The sequence below is a fragment of the Typopeltis vanoorti genome, chromosome 6 (genome assembly GCF_054136105.1).
Source record: "Typopeltis vanoorti isolate ZY-2024b chromosome 6, IOZ_Tvanoo_1.0, whole genome shotgun sequence".
NCBI classification, from domain to species: domain Eukaryota; kingdom Metazoa; phylum Arthropoda; class Arachnida; order Uropygi; family Thelyphonidae; genus Typopeltis; species Typopeltis vanoorti.
This window is the reverse complement of record NC_143554.1, coordinates 56,669,069-56,691,100: the sequence shown is the minus strand read 5'-3', so window position 1 is coordinate 56,691,100 and position 22,032 is coordinate 56,669,069. Positions and strand designations below refer to the sequence as shown.

The 22,032-nt window shown below is 32.7% G+C and overlaps 1 protein-coding gene across 1 annotated transcript in view; it reads right to left on the bottom strand.

Moving 5' to 3' along the window:
• Window positions 1-22,032, bottom strand: part of lt (vacuolar protein sorting-associated protein light) — a 356,245-nt gene that overhangs the window by 144,368 nt on the left and 189,845 nt on the right. Inside the window, exons 13-14 of the mRNA XM_090394164.1 lie at window positions 15,924-15,977; window positions 4,929-5,165 (exon numbers count right to left, since the gene is read on the bottom strand). Of these exons, the coding sequence (XP_090250290.1) occupies window positions 4,929-5,165; window positions 15,924-15,977 (291 nt within the window). The remainder of the gene's footprint in view (window positions 1-4,928; window positions 5,166-15,923; window positions 15,978-22,032) is intronic.

Here is a 22,032-nt window from a genome sequence, read left to right as displayed (position 1 = left end):
GGTCTTGAGATAGACAAAATGATGGCAACTTTCTTAATAAGCCCTTGTGCCAGACCCCGGTCAAATGCCTTGGAGATATCAAGTGCAACCGCTTGAGATTTGCCAAACTTCTCCATGACATTTATTCAGAGGTGGGTGACACATGTGAGCAAATATCCTGTTGATCAGCAGCGATAGAATCCATACTGGCAGTCGTTTATTAGATGGGTAGCTTCAAGGTGGTGGAGGAGTTGGAAATTGATGATTTTTTCCATTACTTTGGAGACAGGACTGATGTGAGCGAGATGGGTGGTAGTTGGACAGTAGTGACTTGTCACCCTTCTTGGGAATGGATTGAATATAGGCAGTGGTGAGCTATGGAAATTTTAACAAAGGGCTTGCATCGTCGAGCAAAAAAAAAGCCTAACTTAGCCCTTATAATACTTATATTGCGACTTTGTAGAACTTCTGACAGATATGATAATTCCTATAGGATATCAATCATTAATGCTACATCTTTAAAAAATTCCAAATTGTGAAGTCGGTTTAAAAAGCCCTTATATTTATCGTTCGATGCAAAATGCTTGCATAAAGCTGGGTAATTTCTCCACAAAGCAAGAGTCGTTCGTAAACTGCAAGCTGCCCATCGTAGTCCAAACACACGGCTGATCTTTAAAATATCAATACCAAGGTCTTTGGCAATCATATTTAATTCTTGTTGATTTTTTGGTGATTGATGATAAAAAGCATATAATTTATCCATAAATATTTCAAAATGATTTATTTCTTTAATGTTTTTTTATTGAGTTGTCTAATGCTAAGTATAAACGATGAGCGCAATGCGAAATCACAACGTTGGGAAATTTTTGTAGAAGTTTCATTGCAACACCTGGTTTGTTTCCTAACATTACACTAGCTCCATCAGAACAAAATGCAATGAAATGATTTTTTAAATAGTTATCAGAAAATCCATATGAATTTAAAGTAGCAATTATAGTAGCATGTATACATTCACGGTGGTATTTTCTAGTTCTACAAGATTATTAAACAAGAAGAACAATGGGCTCGCAAGTTTGAGAAAAATTTAACAAAGGGCTCACGCGAGCCCCTTATAGCTCACCACTGAATAGAGGTCAATTTCCAGGAATAGGTCAAATAAGTATTTCATGTCTGTATTAAAGTGTGTTCACAGGGCCAGTTTGCCTGTTCTGAGGGACGAAAAACCTGAATATCTGGGAGATAAAACTCTCTACTTCCATATGAGATCACATCCTTTGATTGAAAAGATCTGATAAAGTTTTCTTATGTCATTGACAGGATTTGAACACTGGTCTTTTCAACCAAAGGGATCATCTACACCAATTGAACTATGGAAGCTCTAATAAAATATCAGGATGTTTAAATTCAATTATATGGAAAATAAAGATCTAAGAAAAAGAAACATTTTAAATAAATGGTCTGACCAATATTGACTTATTCATGTGAAAGAATAATAGAAACATCTAAAATAAAACAGATAAACACTACATAAGAAATGAAAATGCTAAGAAAAAATAGTTAATAAAACAAAGCTTGATAAAATAATAAAATGAAAAGATTTATGAATAATGCTAGTTACAACTTATAAAGAAATGGATAAAGAAAAGAAGATCAGAATAGAATAGCCAAAAAGAAATTTAAACTAGGAAAAAGACTGGAAGCCAAATACAAAAAAAAAAACAATTGGTAGACCAAAAAATGGACAGACTACCTGTATTGAAGTACTGTAGAAGCAAAAGCTGAAAGCAAGAAGAAACAGGACATGATGCTTCTAATTTCCCACATTATTGCATTTTCTTTATTAATCTGCATTCAATGTCTGTTTTGTTTCTTTTATCAGATTGTGAATCTCCTAGCATCTTTCATTTATCCACTTTCTTTCTGTCTTCTGCACTTCTTTTGCATTATTCTTTATTCTTATCATCCTGATTGTATTTTCTTCTATTTCACTCATATATATCAAGATCACTTCATTTGCTACCCTAAGTTTTTTAGATTTTCCTCTTATTTTGTACAGGTATTTCTCTGCTACTTGCAATATTGCATATAGTTGGTGTTTGTGTACATAAATTATTGTATATATATATATATATATTATTTAAATTAACATATTGTATATATAATATTATATTATTAAAAGAGGATTTGCATCATGAAAATTATACCAATGTTATTTAAAGTTGAATTTAAAATTTATTGGTATACTTCCTTTTAGAATTCATTTTCTGTATATAATGAATATTGTAATTACTTTAATCTCTGAAAGATAAAAATAACTTCTGAGAACAGTGAAATATAATACCACACACACTTACATAATATCATATAAGAGAGGTTCTAAGACTAGTAACAAATTATATACCAATCATTATCTCTGGGTGGATAAAATACGATACTGTATGAGGGGTTAACAAGACTCTGTGAAGGGTCAGTCATCCTTCATAATTTACTAACTTTTTAGAATAGAGTAACAGCTGAATTGGATAAAAGAAATGGCTACAAGATGATTTTGCTGAATTTTGCAAAGGCATCTGACAGAATACCACATGATACTCTGTTATGCGAATTAGAACAAATGGGGGATGGATATGACACTGGTTAAGTGGATAAGAGGATGGCTACTGAACAGATATCAAAAAAGTGGTATATGGAGGGACAGAATTGAGGCAAAAACACGTGACTAGTGGTGTTCTACAAGGTTCAGTGCTTGGACCGTTGCTGTTTAATTTGTACATAAATGATATAGGAAATGACCTGAAAGAAAATATTCAGTTGTTTGCTGATGATGCAAAATCAAGTAGAGTAATAGTTAATCAAGCCAATTTAAATAGGCTGTCAGTATGGGCAAAAGATAATGGGGTATCAGTTTAATGTCGAGAAATGTAAAGTTATGCATTTAGATTAAGCTAGAGATTTAAGGGTGGTGGTAGACAGAGAGTTAAAATTTAGAGGACATATTGCTAAGGTAGCCCATAAGATTACTTGGCTATTGAAGAACACATTAACAAGTAGAGATTAAGAAGTTGTTATTCCACTGTATAAGGCCTTGATATGCCCACATCTGGATTACTGTGCTCAAGTCTATCTCTTGGATTTCATGGGGATGAGGAAGTGGTGGAGAGGATTCAGAGGTGAGGGGCCTGTAGAATGTTCCCTACGAGGATAGACTGAAGTTGTGTGGATTGCATAAGTTGGTTGATAGGAGAAAAAGAGGGGATATGATAGAAACATTTAAGTTGCTTAAAAGGTTTTATAGGATAGATGCAGGGGAAATGTTTCAGGGTTGAGATACAAGAGTGGTAAATGAGTGGAATGGGTTGCTGGAGTCAGTTGTGAGTGGTTTTTCTGCTAATAGGTTCAAGGAAAGTATGATAGATTGGGTCTCAGGTGATGAGTCTTTGGACACCATGGAAGTGTTTGTATAATAATAATAATAATAATCCGGAATAAGCAATTTAACAAGGTAATAAATATTGATATATGTTTCTCTTTTCATTCTCTAGACCAGGGATCAGCAACCTGCGGCCTGCAGGCCACATGCAGCCCAAATGTGCATTTTTGGTGGCCAATAAAAGGTTGACCATACTTACATGGCATGTGGCCTGTATGTTGAATTATTTAAATAATACATTTTATAATATGAATAATAAATTAAAAATAATTTTATACCTATACTTCGTGAATACGTAGCGCAAATTGGCATGAGACAACCATGTGAGTCATGAGTGGGGAAAAGAAATGAGACTTCATCCGACGACAACCGAGATTTTGCCGCACTTTTGCAGTCGCGTTCACTGGTCCATCGTTTAATATAATTCAATAACATCAACTATTATTTTCAGATATATAGTTGTTAAAAATAATTTCAAAAATGTGTTCAAGAAAATGTAAAATTACAGATGAAGGAAGAAGGTTTAATGATGCTCTTATGAAAACATAAGTGTTGATGTTATGAGAGAATATAACATCAGACATCATTATGAGAATCAACATGAAAGCCAATACAAGGATTTGAACTGTGAACTTTGAAAAAATCAAATTAATAAATTACAAGCTTCTTTGACTGCTTAGCAAAACATATTTAAGATGCAAAGTATTCATAATGAATCCGTTGTTCGTGCTATGCTTGCAGCCTGATTATGAAAAATAACAGTTGAATGTGGCCCGTGAGTCTGAAAAGGTTACTGACCCCTGCTCAAGCCTACCAACTTCACTGACTTAACAATCAAGTTAACTAAAAAAAAAATTAACCTCATTTTTTTTTAACTTCTAGAAAACTTCTGCCATTACAAATAAACATTAGGAATATTTTTTAAAAAAGTAAGAAAAGCAGTAATGATATTAAATTAAAAAAAGTAACAAAATCAGAACGTGGGGCCCTGCTGAATACTATATTTCTCAACCTGCAATGACTGATAAATACTCTCTTTCTCCACACAGACAATGATTGATAATTAGTGAATAAAGTAAAAATGTAACTGCTACAATGTTTCCATCACCTTACTAATGTTAACTTGTTATCCTGCCCATTATAATTTGAAAAATTTCCAGAGAGACAGAGAGCCAATGTATTATTGGCTTTCCTATCTGTCTATATAAAGCATACATACCTTAAGCAACAAGAACATGTAATACAGAATAGTAATAAAAAATATGACTTTCTCTAACCTTGTCTTGCTACAGCATTAAACCAATCACATCTATAATTTGTTTAATATCAGAGAAAACAATGTTAGTAATACTGAATATTTTTAATTCCAAAATCAAGAATTTTCATAATAAACAACGTTCTGAATTGCAAAATCCTGTGATCACAGGAGTGCAATCTCAATTCAATATTAGGCTATTACTTTCTGTAAGAAAACAATGGCATTAATCAAATTTAAGCATTCAGAAAAATTCACATTTACATTTGAATCAAACTGCAGAAATTCATTCAGGACCATTTCGTATGTGGCTGCACTTAGTTTAATATCTTCAACTGGAATATATGGAGCAATAGCACGTAACTGTTGAATTTGAGCAAATTTGCAAATTTCCTCTTCCCATAATGATTTATTTGTACCTAAAATACTTTGACATAGTTGAGCTGCTTCATCATATTGACGGCTTTGTAGCAAATGTTCCAAATAAGCTCTACCAACTCCCTAAAAAAAGGAAAAATAAAAACTATGAAAATTTAGTCAATGAGATTTTTTTTTAGATCATCATTTTTTAATATGTATCCTAAATGGATGTATAGGGCACTATGATAGTACCACACAATTAATGTTATATTACTAATTTTCTAACAACCATTATTACTGTTATTATTTTGATAACTTTGATACAGTCAACCGACTCATCATGGGAGGCCCACTCACCCAATACCATGTTTATAATAATGAACTTTGAAGTTATTTACACTATCTGCATTCACAACGCACCCTGGCAATGCATTCCATTTACTAACAACTCCATGCAAAAAAAAAAAAAAACCTACTCCTCACACCCCAAATCAGTACACCTTGACGACTTCCATGGATGGCCTCTTGTTCTTCCCTTAAAACCAATTTTTTTTTATAATTCCTTCTGTATTAATCTCATAGAATCCCTTAACTAACTTGAAGGGATATCGTATTTACTCTTTTCCTCCTGTAATCCACAAACTCTCAAACACTCTTCATAACCAGCATTCCAGAGTCTTGATATCACTTTGGTTTTCATCTTTGGATCCTCTGTAATGTTTCCATAATGAAAATGAGGTGACCAAATATGAGTACAATAGTCCATATACGGCCTGACCAATGCCTTATATATAGGCACCACCACCACCTCCTTACCCCTCGTGCTTTTTATCATAGAAGCAGTACGATGTGCATTCTTCGCAAAACACTTGTGATGTGCCCTCAGAAATTCCATCCACAGTCTACCATCACTTCAAGATCCTGAATCTCATCCACTTCCTGAAGTACAGCTCTGCAAATACAGTACATAGACTTATATCTTGGTATCCCAAAGCGTAAAGCCTTGTATTTATTAATATTAAAACTGCAACCCTACTCATTTCTCCAAGCTAAAAGTCTATTCAAATCTATCTGTAGAGAATTAACATTAGCACTGCTCTAGATAATTCTCCCTAACTTTGCATCATCAGCAAACATTTGAAGATCCCCAGTCAATCCACATAAAATATCATTAACAAATAAGTTATATAGTATGGTCCCAAAACAGAATCATGAAGCATGGCACTGGTCACCTTCCTATTCTGAGACACTGCTCCATCATACACAACTTGCTGGTATCATTCAGAGAGCCAATCTCTGATCCTGGTCTCTAATAAAAAGAGTGGGTTTTAAGACGGGAAGAACAAGAGGCCATCCCTGATCTCTGGCTAGCAAACATTTGAAGATTCCCAGTCAATCCACATAAAATACTATTTAACTTATTTATTAATGATAAGGCCCAAGAACAGAACCATGAGGCACATCACTGTTCACCTTACTATTCTGAGACACTGCTCCAACATACACAACTTGCTGGTATTCTTTCAACTTTAATTCTTGCCTCACCTTCTACATACTGCACAAAATCATTCACACCACTATGATATACACTGATGAAGAGTTCATTAAATAATTCCACTATATCATTTGCTATGGTTATTCTGCTACCATAACTATCCACCAGTGTCAAACTGCCATAATTATTTTTCCTCTTTGTCACATAGCAGAGAATTCTCTTAGATTAGCTTTGACCTGACTGGCCAATCTCCTCTCACATTCTTTTTCTTAACTATGCTTGTCACTTTTCTGGCATGCAATTTACATTCTTCAGCCATCTGTTCACTGCAAACTGTCTTCTACTTCTTTAATAACTTCTTTTGTAACACTACTTGCTAGATTTCACTGCTCATCCATCTTACTCCTACTCTATTTATTCACTTAACTCTTGGTATGCAGTTATGCATTGCTTGTGTTAGATACTGCTTTATCTTTCCCATGCACGGTCAAGATCTTTTCTACACAATTTATCAACCTAATGTACTGATGCTCGTTGACTACGGAGCTTCTGATAATCATCCACTTTATAGTTCCATATATTGATAGCAACTTTTTCTTGTTTGACTACCTTCCAAACCAATTCCTCATGAACACTTTCAGTAATAGGTAACAGTGCTGATACGTCATCCACAGCTACATTCTGTGAGGATATATCACCAATTCTAACACCGATAAACCTCACATTGTTTCCAACACATGCTGCTTTCAATAGTTAACCCACAGGAACTCAGCAAATTCACTCTCCTTGTTACTATACACTAACTCTTCTTTCCAATCCACATTCCTATTATTAAAATCTCCCGTTAAGATAATCTTCTTTTTACTTAGCTAATTTGTGTAAACATTTCTCAACAAATACCCTTCAAATTCCCTGCCCTACAAGAGCATTCTATCGCATATATTATTCTACTGATTTCAATTTCACATGAAAATAGCTTCACACATCCTGCTAATATACCTTCACACACCCACTTTGACTCTTCAGGGACACAATTCCTCTGCTACCATTAACAATACCCCCCCCCTTCTCTCCTCATCTTCCTATTCTTTCAGAAAATTCTATATCCTACCATTTCAAGTCCCGACAGTATATCATCCTCATTGCAACAGTATGTCCAATTATCTTTGGGCATACTAATGCAATCAATGCTACAAACTCTGTCCCTTTATTTCTGATACTCCCTATATTGGTATATACAAGCATAACAATTCTCCACTTTTTGAGGCCATCCCATTCTTGTTATTAAATGAACACAATCACTCTTGACTCTCTCTCTCTGCTATAGTGCACTTCTCTCCTTTATTCCGACCACCCTGTTTCCCTGATCCTAACTCTGATTTTGGAAGTTTATTTTGCACTTGGTTAGACTATAATAATTTTAGTTTAATCCTTTATCCAAGTGTCAGCAAACAAAGTTTGCCCCTGAAAATATCTTCAAAACTGAGGCAAGGTGGTGCAACTGTTGGCAACTCATAGCAAAGGTGGACCAAGCTCTCATCACTTCTTGTCTCAGTATCTCCCACCATGCCGCAAGGAGATGTGCTTTGCATGGTGGGAGATACTGAGACAAGGAGTGATGATAGCTTGGTCCACCTTTGCTTCGAGTTGCCAACATTTGCACCACCTTGCCTCAGTCCTGAAGATATTTTCAGGCACAAACTTTGTTTGCTCACACTTGGATAAAGGATTAAACTAAATTTATTATACCTAACTCTGATTTTCATTCATATTCTTAACCACCACCACCATTTTACACTGCATCACTTTACCCTGCTATAATCACCTCCTCTCATTTCATTTCAGAAATTATGGACTTTACAACTGTGTTACAAATAACTATTTTAATTTTCCAATGTTTCGACCTTCATATTAAGGTCATCATCTGGAGTATATACAAATATACAAGGACAAGCTGAGTTACATTTCACGCAGTATGCTAAAGAGAATGATTTGATCAACGGTTATTCTACTGGCATGACCTCTAGTGAAAATGTAATATTCAAAACAGATAAAATTAAAAAACTAATTATTTAGAGACTACATCAAAGCTAAATTCTATTTAAGATAACATAAGAGAAACATTCTTTCATATAGATAGCTTTCTTACAACGATGTCCTAATTTAACATGACAATTGTTATCTTAGATTTAAGATTTTAGATTATCTACAGTCCTGTTTATGGTTCTCTTAAGGAGAAACGTTCCATGGGTAAAATATGTGCCTTCCATATGCTTGGGATTTCTAGACCATTATTGTTCAGATTAGGGTGGTTGATAAGAATCTCACAGGCTTCCTTAAATTTACATTCATACCATGTTTTGGTGTGCAGACAACTGGTGCTTTTCCAGTTAATTCTATGTAAAGTGTTCAGAGAAACATTCTTTCTGATGTTGTCTTAAATAGAATATAGCTTTGGTGTAGTTAATTTATTTTATTTATTGTTTTATTTCATTTATTTATTGTCATTTTATTTTATATTCACTAGAGGTCAGGCCAGTAGAATAACTGTTGATCAAATCATTGTCTCTTCAGCATACTGTGTGAAATGTAATTTAGTTTGCCTTTGTGTGTGTGTGTGTGTGTGTGTGTATATATATATATATATATATATATATATATATATGTGCATACTCCAGATGATGACCTTAATATGAAGGTCGAAACATCAGGAAATTAAAATAATTATTTATAACATGATTGTAGAGTCCATAATTTGTGTAAAATGAATGCCGATCACAGTGTAACACTAAATGAAAGCCACCTCCCATCCCATTGTTTTCATCAGGGAACCAGGGCAAACAGCAAAAAGTCAGCTACTGGAATCAATCTCAGAAGACGTCCAAACTCATCATCAGCAGAGTTCAAAATTGGTATTATCAATGGAAAAGAAATGGAACTAGTAGAAGAATTGGATAAGTACCAGATCGACATAATAGGCATGACTGAAACAAAGAATACAAAAACAGAAGAGATCTTTCTAAGTGACAAATACAAAATGTTATATTCAAGCAATAACAGTCAGGGAGTAGTCATAGCATTCAGCACTAAATGAGGTTAAACTTCTTGAATAGCCAATAACAAGTAGAGTGATGTGGACAGATATCAGAATGGAAGTTAGTAATGGTGTAACTTTTTCATATAGAACTCTTATAATAACCACATAGATAGTTTTGTTACAGTAAAAATGATGTCCTAATTTAACATGAATTGTTATATTAGATTTAAGATCCTAGATTGCCCATTATAGATTTGGATTACCGATTACCTATAAAAGAGTTAATTATAAATAGGACCATAGGTAATCCACGATCTTAAATATAATATAACAATTCATGTTAAATTAGGACATTTTTACTGTAACAAAACTATCTATATAAAAGAATGCTTCTCTGATGTTGTCTTAAATAGAATATAGCTTTGATGTAGTTAATTTATTTTCTTTCATTTATTTATTATAATTTTATTTTATTTCACTAGAGGTCAGGTTAGTAGAATAACCATTGATCAAATCATTGTCTCTTCAGCATACTGTGTGAAATGTAATTTAGCTTGTCTCTGTTATATACATATATATATATGTGTGTGTGTGCGCGTGCGCACGTGCTCCAGATAATGACCTTAATATGAAGGTTGAAACGTAGGGAAATTAAAATAATTATTTATAACAGGATTGCAGTCCATAATTTGTGTAAAATGAACGAGGGTCTTGTTTAACAAGGTGATACCTCAACCAGCAGGAATTTTATCATGTTGTACTATAATTTTATATTGTGGCATAAGTAGTTATGTCTTTTTTAAAACATTAAAAAAGACATAATTACAGACTCATCTGTCTAGTATCACGATAAGAATATAGTCACCTAATTTAAAAAAAAAAAAAAGTGATGCATGTGAATGAAACTCATCAGACACTGACACTCCACAACACTGAATGTCTATCAATATTATATGTACAGTATTAAAGACAGAACACCAAATTTTATTAAATCTGGTGTTCTGTCTTTTGAACTGTGAATTACAATGAAGATGATCTGTAAGTTTCAGATTGAAATATTTGGTTATTTAGATTAGTAATAAACTTTCTTGTATCTATGTAATTTAACAATATGTAAAAAACAACATTGACGAAGATTTAACAAATTTTAATAATTATTTATTGAACTGCAAAGAAAGAGCCTCCTATGAACTTCCTCCTAAGACCAAGGAACACCTATCAGCAAGAACAACAGAACTATTGAAGAAAAGAAGAGTACTGAAAGATACATGAAAAGACCATTTAGAATATAAAATTATCTGTAAACAACTGAGGCAGAACAACAAAGACGACTATAATATATATAGAATGACAAAATTGGCAGAAGCAGCTAGGCTCAGTAGTAGCCTAAAAAAAGTAGAAAAAGAAATGTCTAAAGCAACCACTACCAATAGCCTTCATAGACAATCAAGGAAACACACACAAACAGAGGTGAAATGGAAAAAATAATAAAATCGTTTATGAGAACCTTTGCTCATCTAAACATGTAGTCACAGCTCCAGTACCAGATAAAAATTTGGAAAAACCATCTATCCTACCCGAAGAAGTAAAATTGGCTATCCACCGTATGAAAAATGACCAATCACCAGGAATTGATGGTATAAAATCTGATGAATTAAAAGTGGGTGGACAAGTACTCTTTAAAGCTCTAGCAGAAAGATTTACTCGATATAAACAATTAAGGAAAGCACCTACTGAACAGAAAACATCAAAGACCATAATTCTGCATAAAAAAGGTAATAAGGAAGACATAATTACAGACCCATCTGTCTATTATCAGACACATAAAATATTCTCCAGAGTCATCCTAAACAGAATAAACCTCCATCAATGTAAATAACCAAAGAACAGGCCAGTTTCAAAAAAGGCTTTTCGACAATAGACCACATTCAAACTTTTACTCAACTAACATAAAGATGCAGAAAATACCAGATTCCACTTTCTTCTTTTTACAGATTTTAAAAAGGCATTAAAAAAACTGACATGAAAGGTGGAATAAACATTGATGGTGAAATGTTAAATATCCTATTATTTGCCACAATGTGGTATTAATATCTCACTCCCCAAAACTATTAGAATCAATACTGAATGACATAAGCTGAAACTGCCAAAAAATTTGATTGGAAATACATCCAGACAAAATCCAGACAAAAACAAATACCGTAAAGATTACACAATCACTCTAGAACCCCCATGCCATCAAAAAAGTTGAAGATTACATCTACCGTGGACAATCCATAAAAATGAATAATGACATATCAAATGAAACAGCAAGGAGAAAAAGAGCTGTTTGGATAGCCTTCAACAAAATAAAATCAACAATTACCAACCAACCAAAACATATAGAAATAAGAGCCCAACCTTTTCAATAGTCACATCCTACCAGTATTAACTTATGGCAGTGAAACATGGAACACAACTTTAAAAGAAGAACAAAGCTTAATAGCAACTCAACGTGCAATAGAAAGAAGAATGTGCAATATAAATGAAACAGACCCAAAAATCAGGAAGAAGTCTGGACAAGGACTCAAAGATGTAATAAAATCAATTTACAACAGCAAAAGTAGATAGGCAGGACATCTTGCCAGAATGAGAGACAACAGATGGACAGTCAGAGTAACAAATTGATACCAAAAGGAAACCTAGAAGACCAGCCTTAAGGTGGGAAGACCCAATGATTAAGAAAGTTGGAAGAAAATGGAGAAGAAAGGTCCAAGACAGGAATAACTGGACTCTTTATAATCTGCAGTCATGGAGAAATCCTGACTGAAATCACAGGTCCATCAAGGTAATGTAATTTAACAGTTTTAATGGAACATGTGCACTAAACATGCTAAAACAGCTTTCACGTCTTGCACATGCAACAAAAATTACATAGAATTTTATTTAAAAAAAATCCAATATATTTCATCCAACATTACATGGACATTGTCAGGGAGGTAGACTGTTAACTACATTTGAAAGATTACAATAATGAGTGTTATAAATTATGGGTATATTAGCTCATGTCTCAGTCGCTACTGAAGTATATGGTATTACACTATTGGTTTTTTATTGTAATTTTATTTTATTGTAGAAAGTTGCACAAGCAAAAATTATTTAAAATAATCATTAAAAAACTTATATACAATTAATAATGTTAAGTTTCACATGTTTCAAGGAAAAGATGATTAAATGTGAACCTGGTGGAATGAAGAAGTTTTGTCTGGTTTCAAAGAACTTTGTGCTTAGTGTCAATAGCAAGCGAAGCAAGGCCAGACTTTGTCGGATTCCAAAAATGTAATATACACTTGATGTTCTTCAATGCTAATCAATGTAGAACAGCCAGTCTGTCCAAAATAGGAAAGATGACATGAGCAAGGTACTTAATGCACACCTGGTAAGGTGAGAGATGGCAATGGATTCACATTCATGTATCTTCTGTAGATGGTAGGAAAGAGGCCAGTTTCTGAGCTGGTTTGAAGGAAGGATATAGATTGAATTTTCAAAGAATCCATGGTTTTTGTTCTGAAGTTTCTTTAAAGTAGGGTATTGAAATTCTTTTTACACCAGACTGTAGTCTGGTAGAAGGATGATAATTATCAATAATTTTTTGAATAGGAATTTTGTTATATCCATTACATATCAGATTGCTTTTAATTTTATTCAGTTAATTTAACAAAAGGGGATTAAAAGAACAAATTGTATGAGTTCCATGTACAAGATTCTTGATAATATTCATTTTTTGTGATGAATGATGGTGGGAGGATGTGTGAATGTATCTGCCAGTAAAGGTTGGTTTAGGATAAACTGAAACAACATGACCTGTGGAATTACAAATTATTAAGGTGTCCAAAAAAGGGTAATTGGTTGATGGATTCACATTCAATAGCGAGCTTGATCAGAAGTACAAGGAGTTTTTCCTCTATGAACTAAAGTAATTCTAACTCAGTGTGGGACCAGACTACAAATAAATCATCAACGAAACCTAACCTTACATGAGGCTGAGGAAATATAGTGTCAAAGAGTTCCTTTTCTGATGCTCCATAAAATAATCTGCTATGGCTGATGAGATAGGACAGACCATTGTTGTTGTTTTTTTCTATTTGTTTGAACAACTTATTCCATGTAAAATAGCCTGCATTGATGATGAATTTAAACAGATTAATAATATCTTCTGGGAAATCAGATTGTAAAAACTGAGGTCTCTCTTTTAGTGGTATGTTGATGAATAGGGAGACTAACCATAATCTCATTATTAGATAGATGTAGATCTTTTATTTTCTCTTTAAAATCAAGACTGCTTGGGATGTAAGTGCTGGTATGGCCAGTGAGATTCCGATGATGATGATGATGATGAGAGAAAGAGAGAGATGTTTTAACAATATATTAAGTGGGAGAACCAGTACAGTCCCCTGCTGGGTATAGTGGGTTGCCATCTTTATGTATTTTAGGAATGCCATAGAGACAAGGCAGATGGGCATGGCGGATTCATAATCTCCAACAGTATGGCATCCCATGATTGTACATTGGCTAATAATTTCTTCAATTCATTAATTTGACTTTTTGTTGGATCCTTGCTGATAACACTGTATGTTGACCTCTCTTAATAAAACATAAATTTTACAATTATATTTGGTGGTGTTCATGACAACAGTGGCATTACCTTTCTCAGCCTTCGTGATGACAATATTGGGTTATGGCACTGGGATCGAAGCGCTTGTACTTCTGAGAAGGGTATATTTAAAGGAGGTGGTTTTGCTTTGTACAGAATTTGGGTAACCTCAAAATGTAATTTATTTGCTTCATCTGTGTGTAATTTTCTGATACCTTTTCCCACATTTGCCATGATATGTAAGTAAGGCATGTTCAAGGAGACAAGGCAAAATTGGGACTTTTAGACAAAACATTTAGTTCATTATTTGTTATTGGTCTATTGGTTAAATTTATAACCCTGCTGTTGCTGTCACACTCAGTTACTGTATATTGCGACAATTTCTTCCTTCTAATATTTCAAATTTATGAATTAATCTATGTTTATCCACAAAGTGTACTCTTCTGGCCAAACATAGTGAAATATGAAAAATTAACTCAAAATGGTCGTGGTTACGACTGTCTTTTAAAGTACTTTCAAGTTCCAGAAGCTGCACATCATTTAAAGAAAATAGTTTTTTTCATTTCATGTGTTTGATTTGCTAATAACATCTTGTTCGATTTTTGATAAATCTTCTGCATGGAATGTTACTGGAAGGTTTCTTTAATTTTAACAAAATTAGGAATAATATTAGCAATGCAACAAAGCTTAAGGAACACAAGTCTATTATGCAGATTTGTTTTTCTTCAAATGTAGTTTACTGTATCCTCTTAAAAATTTTCAATGATCCTCACTGTAGAGATTTGTAATTTTATTTTTCAATCATCATTTTACCATATACTTCAGTTGCAAATGAGGCATGAATTAATATACACTGGATTTATGACTCATTATTGTGATTTATCTTTTAAACGTAGTTAATGGTTTATCTCACTGACGATGTCCCCATAACATTGGATGAAATATATTGGAGTTTTTTTTTTAAATAAAATTGTATATAATTTTTGCTACGTGTGTAAGCCATGAAAGTTGTTTGAATTATGTCTACATGTTCATATAGTCTAGTATTGAAATCTGTTTTATATCAGATTTGAGTAGTCACAATCTTGTAACTACTTACAAACCACACAGAAAGTTGGCACCCCTTATTTGCTCTCCTAAAGATTGCCTACAACTGCTGGATTTATCTGGGTCTAACAGCTAATCCTGCACCTGTAACCATTCAGACTATGGCTAAACAAGCAGAATGGCTAATGTCAGAATAAAAAGACTATATTGCTTCCCAACACCATAGCTGCTCAGATTTAGAAGACCATGCCCTATGATACTCATCACAAGGCATGGTCTTTGAGATGTTTTTCCTTGAATCTAATTCAGTCCTCACCAACTATCCTAGAACAAACATTGTGCATCATGCTTCTCATATGGGAAACCCTGATCTGCAGAAAATCAGTCCAACAGCCGAGAACATGCAACCAAAGCCAATAGGTGGAATAGTTTTAGCGCTGTAGGCTTCCCTGTATTTATTCTTTTCTCTCTCATTTACTGAAGTGTGCCTGCATTCACACGATGATACCTGTGTATTAATCCCTGAAGATGCCAATTTAACTTTAATGAAATATTGGAAATAAGTAAATTTTTAGTTATTTAGTTTATGTTGTAGATTTCCCAAAACATCTCTGAACAGTTTTTTTTTTTTAAATAAATAAATGATCAATGCACACTGAGCATTTTTATTTTTTTTGAAATACTTACCAACAGTGTATGCTTCTTTAAATTCTTACTGGATAAAACAGCTTCTGTTGCTTCCTGTTTACAAAAAAGGAAAAATTACACTTATATACTAAGGAAATATTAAACTCTTTATTACAATAAATGCTTCACAATGTAAAAAGATAACACTTTGTATTAAGTGCACAAATAAAGAACAAATGCAATATGCAGAATTCAAGCTCCTCTTTTGTATAAACATGATTTTTCACAAATAAATAATACATATAGAGCCACATGGTCTCAGATTTGGCAAATGAGTAATGCATAATGAGGATATTAAAGATCCATCATATTTTTACAATCAAATATGATGAGACTAAAAAAAATCCAATTTTACCATGGAATTTATGAGAATGTAACCTTAGACATAGGAGATGTCTTCGCTTGCACTACTTTGACACAGACTTTGGACAAGGAGCCTGTATATTCACCTTTTATTAGTGCAGTGATTAGGTTTTAGAGGACTGAAAGCTGTTTTGAACTGTTGCTTAGAAATAAATAACCTTTTAGGAATTGAAAGTATTCACACCAAAGGCTAAGTTCACAATCATTGGAATACATATCACCTGAAAATCTATCATATATTAAGATTAATTTTGCAAAAGCTTTTGTAAAATGTGAATATAATTTCTGGTTTTTGACTACTCACATAAAGTAAGAATGCTATATACACTCGGGTCTCTTTTTATGTGTATCTTTTTTATGCGGATTTGAAGTTATGCACCGCATAACTTAAAAACTTATGTACCGTTGTACATAACGAACTGTTGCAGCACATTCTGGTGTAATGTGAGTAACGTGTAAGCAGTGAGTGTCCGTGAAGTTTAATTTTGCATGCAAATAAGTGTTTGTCTTTTCATTATCGAAAGTCTAAATTTTGCTAATTTTTATTTTAAAGATTTAATTTGGCCCAATGGAGAAAAATAAAAAAAGCACCAAAAGAAAAGCAATTTCTTTGGAAATGAAAATTGCGATTTTAGATTGCTTAGCAAAAGGAGAGGGATCTATGGCGATTGGTAAACATTTTACTTTAGGCAAATCTACTATAAGAGCAATTAAAAAGAATGAAGTCGCAATAAGAAAATCTGTCATTTCTGGCATTGCGATTTTAGATTGCTTAGCAAAAGGAGAGGGATCTATGGCGATTGGTAAACATTTTACTTTAGGCAAATCTACTATAAGAGCAATTAAAAAGAATGACGTCGCAATAAGAAAATCTGTCATTTCTGGCACAAAACTAAGTACCAAATTATCATCGTACTCAAGAGATGCTTTAATAGAAAAAATGGAACAAGCGCTCGTAATTTGGATTGAAGAATTAACTTAAAGAAGAGTTCCTATAAGTGATTATTTAATTAAACAAAAAGCTCTTCAGTTTTATGAACAGATGAAGCAATTGGAGCCATTTACTTCTCCTTCCCAGGCTGATAAAGAATTTTCGGCTAGCAAAGGATGGTTAACCGGGTTTTTTAAAAAAGGAATACACTTCATAACATGTAGATTACAGGCTAGGTTGCAGCAGCAGATGAAGCAGCAGCCAAAATTTTTCAAGAGAAGTTAGCCAAAATTATTGAAGATGGTGGATATTGTCCCGATCAAGTGTTTAATGCTGACGAAACAGGATTGTTTTGGAAGAAAGTGCCTAGTCAAACTTACATCGCAAAGTCTGAGAAAAAAGCAAATGGGTTTTAAACCAAGCAAAGTTCGAGTAACGTTGTTACTTTGTAGCAGTGCATCAGGGGATTGAATGTTGAAACCCCTCCTAGTAAATCGATCTCTAAGACCACCTACCGGATGGCTAATAGAAAAGGTCTGGGTAACATTACAGTATTTACTGAATGGTTCAATAATTGTCTTGTACCAGAAGTGGAAACATATATGAAGCAAAAAGCTCTCGATTTTAAAGTTTTATTAATTGTTGACAATGCACCAAGTCATCTGCATTTCAAACATCCAAATGTGAAGGTAGTGTTTTTTCCAAACAATACAACAAGCATTATTCAGCCATTAGATCAAGGCATAACTGCTACTTTTAAAAAATATTACATTAAGCACACTTTTCAATTTATATTGGATAAACTAGAAAATGAATCATTAACAGTAACTGACGTTTTAAAAAAAAATTTCTATTTTGAAATGCTTAAATCATGTTGCATCTGCTATCATTGAAATAAGACTACAAACTTTAAATACCTGCTGGAAAGCAGCTTGGCATGGATGTGTTGCAAACAGTGCAACCATGCAGACATCTACATTACCAGCTGAAATCATTACTTTGGCAGAGGAAATTGGTGGAGAAAGTTTTGATACATTTAGCCAGAATGATGTAGACTAATTGCTTGTGGATAATGCCTTAAGTGATGATGATATTATTGGATATTGATTAACTTTAGATATCGTTGAAGATCCAGAAAACGATAGTGAAGCGGAAGAAAAACCTGTCCCATTTACTGCAAATATTATTTGAGAAGGTCTTGAACTGTGCAATAAATTGGAAAATCATTTTCTTGTTAATGACACAAATTCTGAACGAGCCTTTAAATTCCAACGTGAGCTGAAGAACTGTATGTCTGGTTATCGCGAGCTGTATAAAAAAAATTAGTAAAATCATCATCGTAAAGTTTAATCACTAATTACATTGTCAGAAGAAAAAAATCAGCACAGAATGAGGGAGAAGCTAATTCTGTTTGTGAAGAACCATTGCCTTTACCATACAGATCTGATGGGCCGACTATTTTTTCTGGTGATGAAAGTGATTTTGCACCAGTTTGCAAACGTTGCCAAATATTGTCTAATAGCGACGATAATTCTGATGACAAAATGTAAAAAAAAATTGTTACTTTTCAATAAAATTAAATGAATAAAGCTTTAAAACAAACTTAGGCATTCTTATTTTCCTGAATTTTTATAAACTTTTTTATGCAATTTTAGGTTTATTTTAATTCATTGCTTCAGTTTTATGGGGTTTGAGAAAAGTATGGAACGTTTTCCTAATTTTTCAACGTAAGTTAGGATTTTTTTTTGCGCGATTTTTTTATGTGTGTTTTTCTGTGGAACGTATCTATTGCATAAAAAGAGACCATATATATATATATATATATATATATATATATCATCATCATACGTATCAAGGATTTAGGCCTAGTATGGCCTGTTCCGGCCTTAGAAGTCATCGTTGAATCGTTTAAGAGGACATCCTGGTTTTCTTTTTCCTAATGGCTTGTACTTTAAGGCTTGTTTTGGTAATCTTTCTGTTTTCATTCTTTGAACGTGTTCCATCTATCTATGTTTATATTTTTTAATTTTTTCAATTACTGGTTCTTGGTTTAATTCTTTCATAATATCTTCGTTTCTTTTGTGATCAAATAGGGTATACTTTGCAGTTTTTCTCATAAACTTCATTTCTGCTGTTGTTAATCTTTGTTTGTCTTTTTGTTTTATTGTCCAGATTTCGCTTCCATACATTAAGACCGATAGGGCTAATGTATTGCATACTTTTAGCCTGGTTTGTTTTTGAACTAGGTTTGGTTTAAATATAGAGCTAATTACTCCTGTTATTTTTAAATATTTTGCAATTTTTATGTTTATATCTTTTTCATTTTCATAAGTGATCATACATCCTAGGTAGTTAAATGAATTCACCTGTTCTAAGATCTTGTTATCTAATACTATTTTAGTTCTTGCTGGATCTTGTCCTTTAAAGGCCATAGTTTTTGATTTTTCCGTTGATATTATCATACCATAATCTTTGGATATCTCATTTAGATTTAAAATAGCTTTCTGTAAGTTATCTTCAGAATTTGTAATTATTATTTGGTCGTCTGCAAAGAGGAGAGTGTTTAAGTTAACTGTAGGTGAAAGTTTAATTCCTTGATGTAAATTTTTACTCCATTTTATTATTATTTCATTTAAGTAGATATTAAAAAGAGTTGCTGAGAGGGGACATCCCTGTCGGACCCCTTTGTTTACCTCTCTTGTATATGATAGCTCATGATTTAATCTTATTTGTATTTGATTATTTTCATATATACTTGTGACAGCTTTTAGGATGTTATTTGGTATTTGTCTTTCTTTTAATATGTTAAATAATATGTTTCTTTTAACTTTGTCGAATGCTTTTTCAAAGTCAATAAATGCAATATGTGTTTCTAAATTATATTCTCTTCTTTTCTCTATTATTAATTTTAGACAGAAGGCTGGGTCTATACATGATCGTCCTTTTCTAAATCCATTTTGTACCTCTAGAATAAAGTTTTCGGAATATTTCATTAGTTTATTATTTAAGATTCTGCTGTATATTTTGTAACATGAATTTAGTATACTGATACTTCTATAGTTTTTAGGGTCATCTCTATTACCTTTCTTAAAGATAGGAATCACAATTGCTTTTTTCCATTCTATTGGGGGGATACCAATTAAGTAAATTTTATTTAAAAATAATAAGAGTCTTCCTTTGAATCTTGTTCCTGCGTATTTTATAGTTCTGAACCTAGCTTATCTTCTCCAGGTGATTTTCCGTTTCTTGTTTCTTTCAGGCTGATTTCTAATTCTTCTTCAGTTATTTCCTTTTCATTTTCGTTAATTGTTTGCCAGTTGTCTTTTTTAAAATATTTGTCTGTCCACAGTTCTGTGTAATAATTTAGAAATTCTTTTAATTTCAATTCAGTGTTTAATTTTATGTTTTCTTTGGTATCTGCATTTAGGTGTTTCAAAATCTTATATACATTGGGTCTTATTTTATATAAATCATGTTCTAAATTAGAAACAAATTTATTCCATGATTCTCTATGTCTTTTTCTCACTTCTCTTTTAGCTATGGCACTTATTCTTTTATATTCTATTTCATCTTCTAATCTTTTACTGCTTAACCGTTTGTGAGAGGCTTCTTTTTTCTTTTTGATTATTTCTTTGATTGTATCATCCCAGATCTTCATTTTTTTTTTCTTTTATTGAATTTTTTGGTCTTTCCTAAGCTTTCATTTGCTGCTGCATTTAGTATCGTTTTTATATTAAGCCATTCTATTTCTATTTCTTCATTTTGTTTTATTTTATCTAGATACTGGCTAATTCTTTGTTCATATAGCCATTGTACATTTTGTGTCCTTCAATAGTCTAGTTTTATAAACAAATGTTTCAATTTTTCTTTCTGTTCTTGTTACTTGTAGCCATTTAAGTGGTAATCTTAATTTTATTTTAACAAGGAAGTGGTCACTGCTTATTTCATATCCTCTGTGAACTCTAACATCTAGTGAAAATTTTGATGTCTTTTCATTTAATATGAAGTAATCTAATATTGATTTCCATCCTCTTGCTGCCCAAGTATATTTATGTATGTCTTTATGTTTATAGAAGGAATTCATTATTTTTAGGTTATTATAAACTACAAAGTCAATCAATTTCTTACCATTTCTGTTTAGAGTGTGTTCTCTATGTATTCCTATATTATTATTAATTTTCGTGTTTCCAATTCTTGCATTTAAGTCTCCTGCTAAAATTATGTAATCATTTTTATTTATTTTATTATATATGTTTTGTAGCTGATTATAAAAATCAATATTATCCTGTTCTCTTCCTTCTTCTGGGGCATATAAACAAATTATTGTTAAATAGCCTCTATCTATTTTTATTCTAGCTTCTATTATTCTTTCATTCCATAATTTATAACGTTTTAACTGTTTTGAAAGGGAGTTATGAATCCAAATCATGACTCCTGCTTGTGCTCTTTGGTCTCTGTCGACTCCACTGTATATCACATTAAAATTTTCAGTTCTCATAGTTCCTTTTAATTTTTTTTTTTGTTTCAGTGATTACTGCTATTTTAAAATTTCTTTCATTTAATAACTGGTCTAATTCTATTTTTTTATATGCTATTCCTCTTACATTCCAGTTTGCTATGTGTATTATATTTTGTCGTTTCCATTTTTGTTTTCCCTTTTCTATTCCAGGGTCGTTTCCCATAGATTCAATCCGATTATCTTTTTCTGTCAGCTTACAAGTATGGTTATGTTCTCCATGTCAGGGGACTAGCCTGACGATGGAATAGTTCAGTGGTAGGGCTGCTACCTTAAGGCTTCTGAACTCGCCTTCTTCC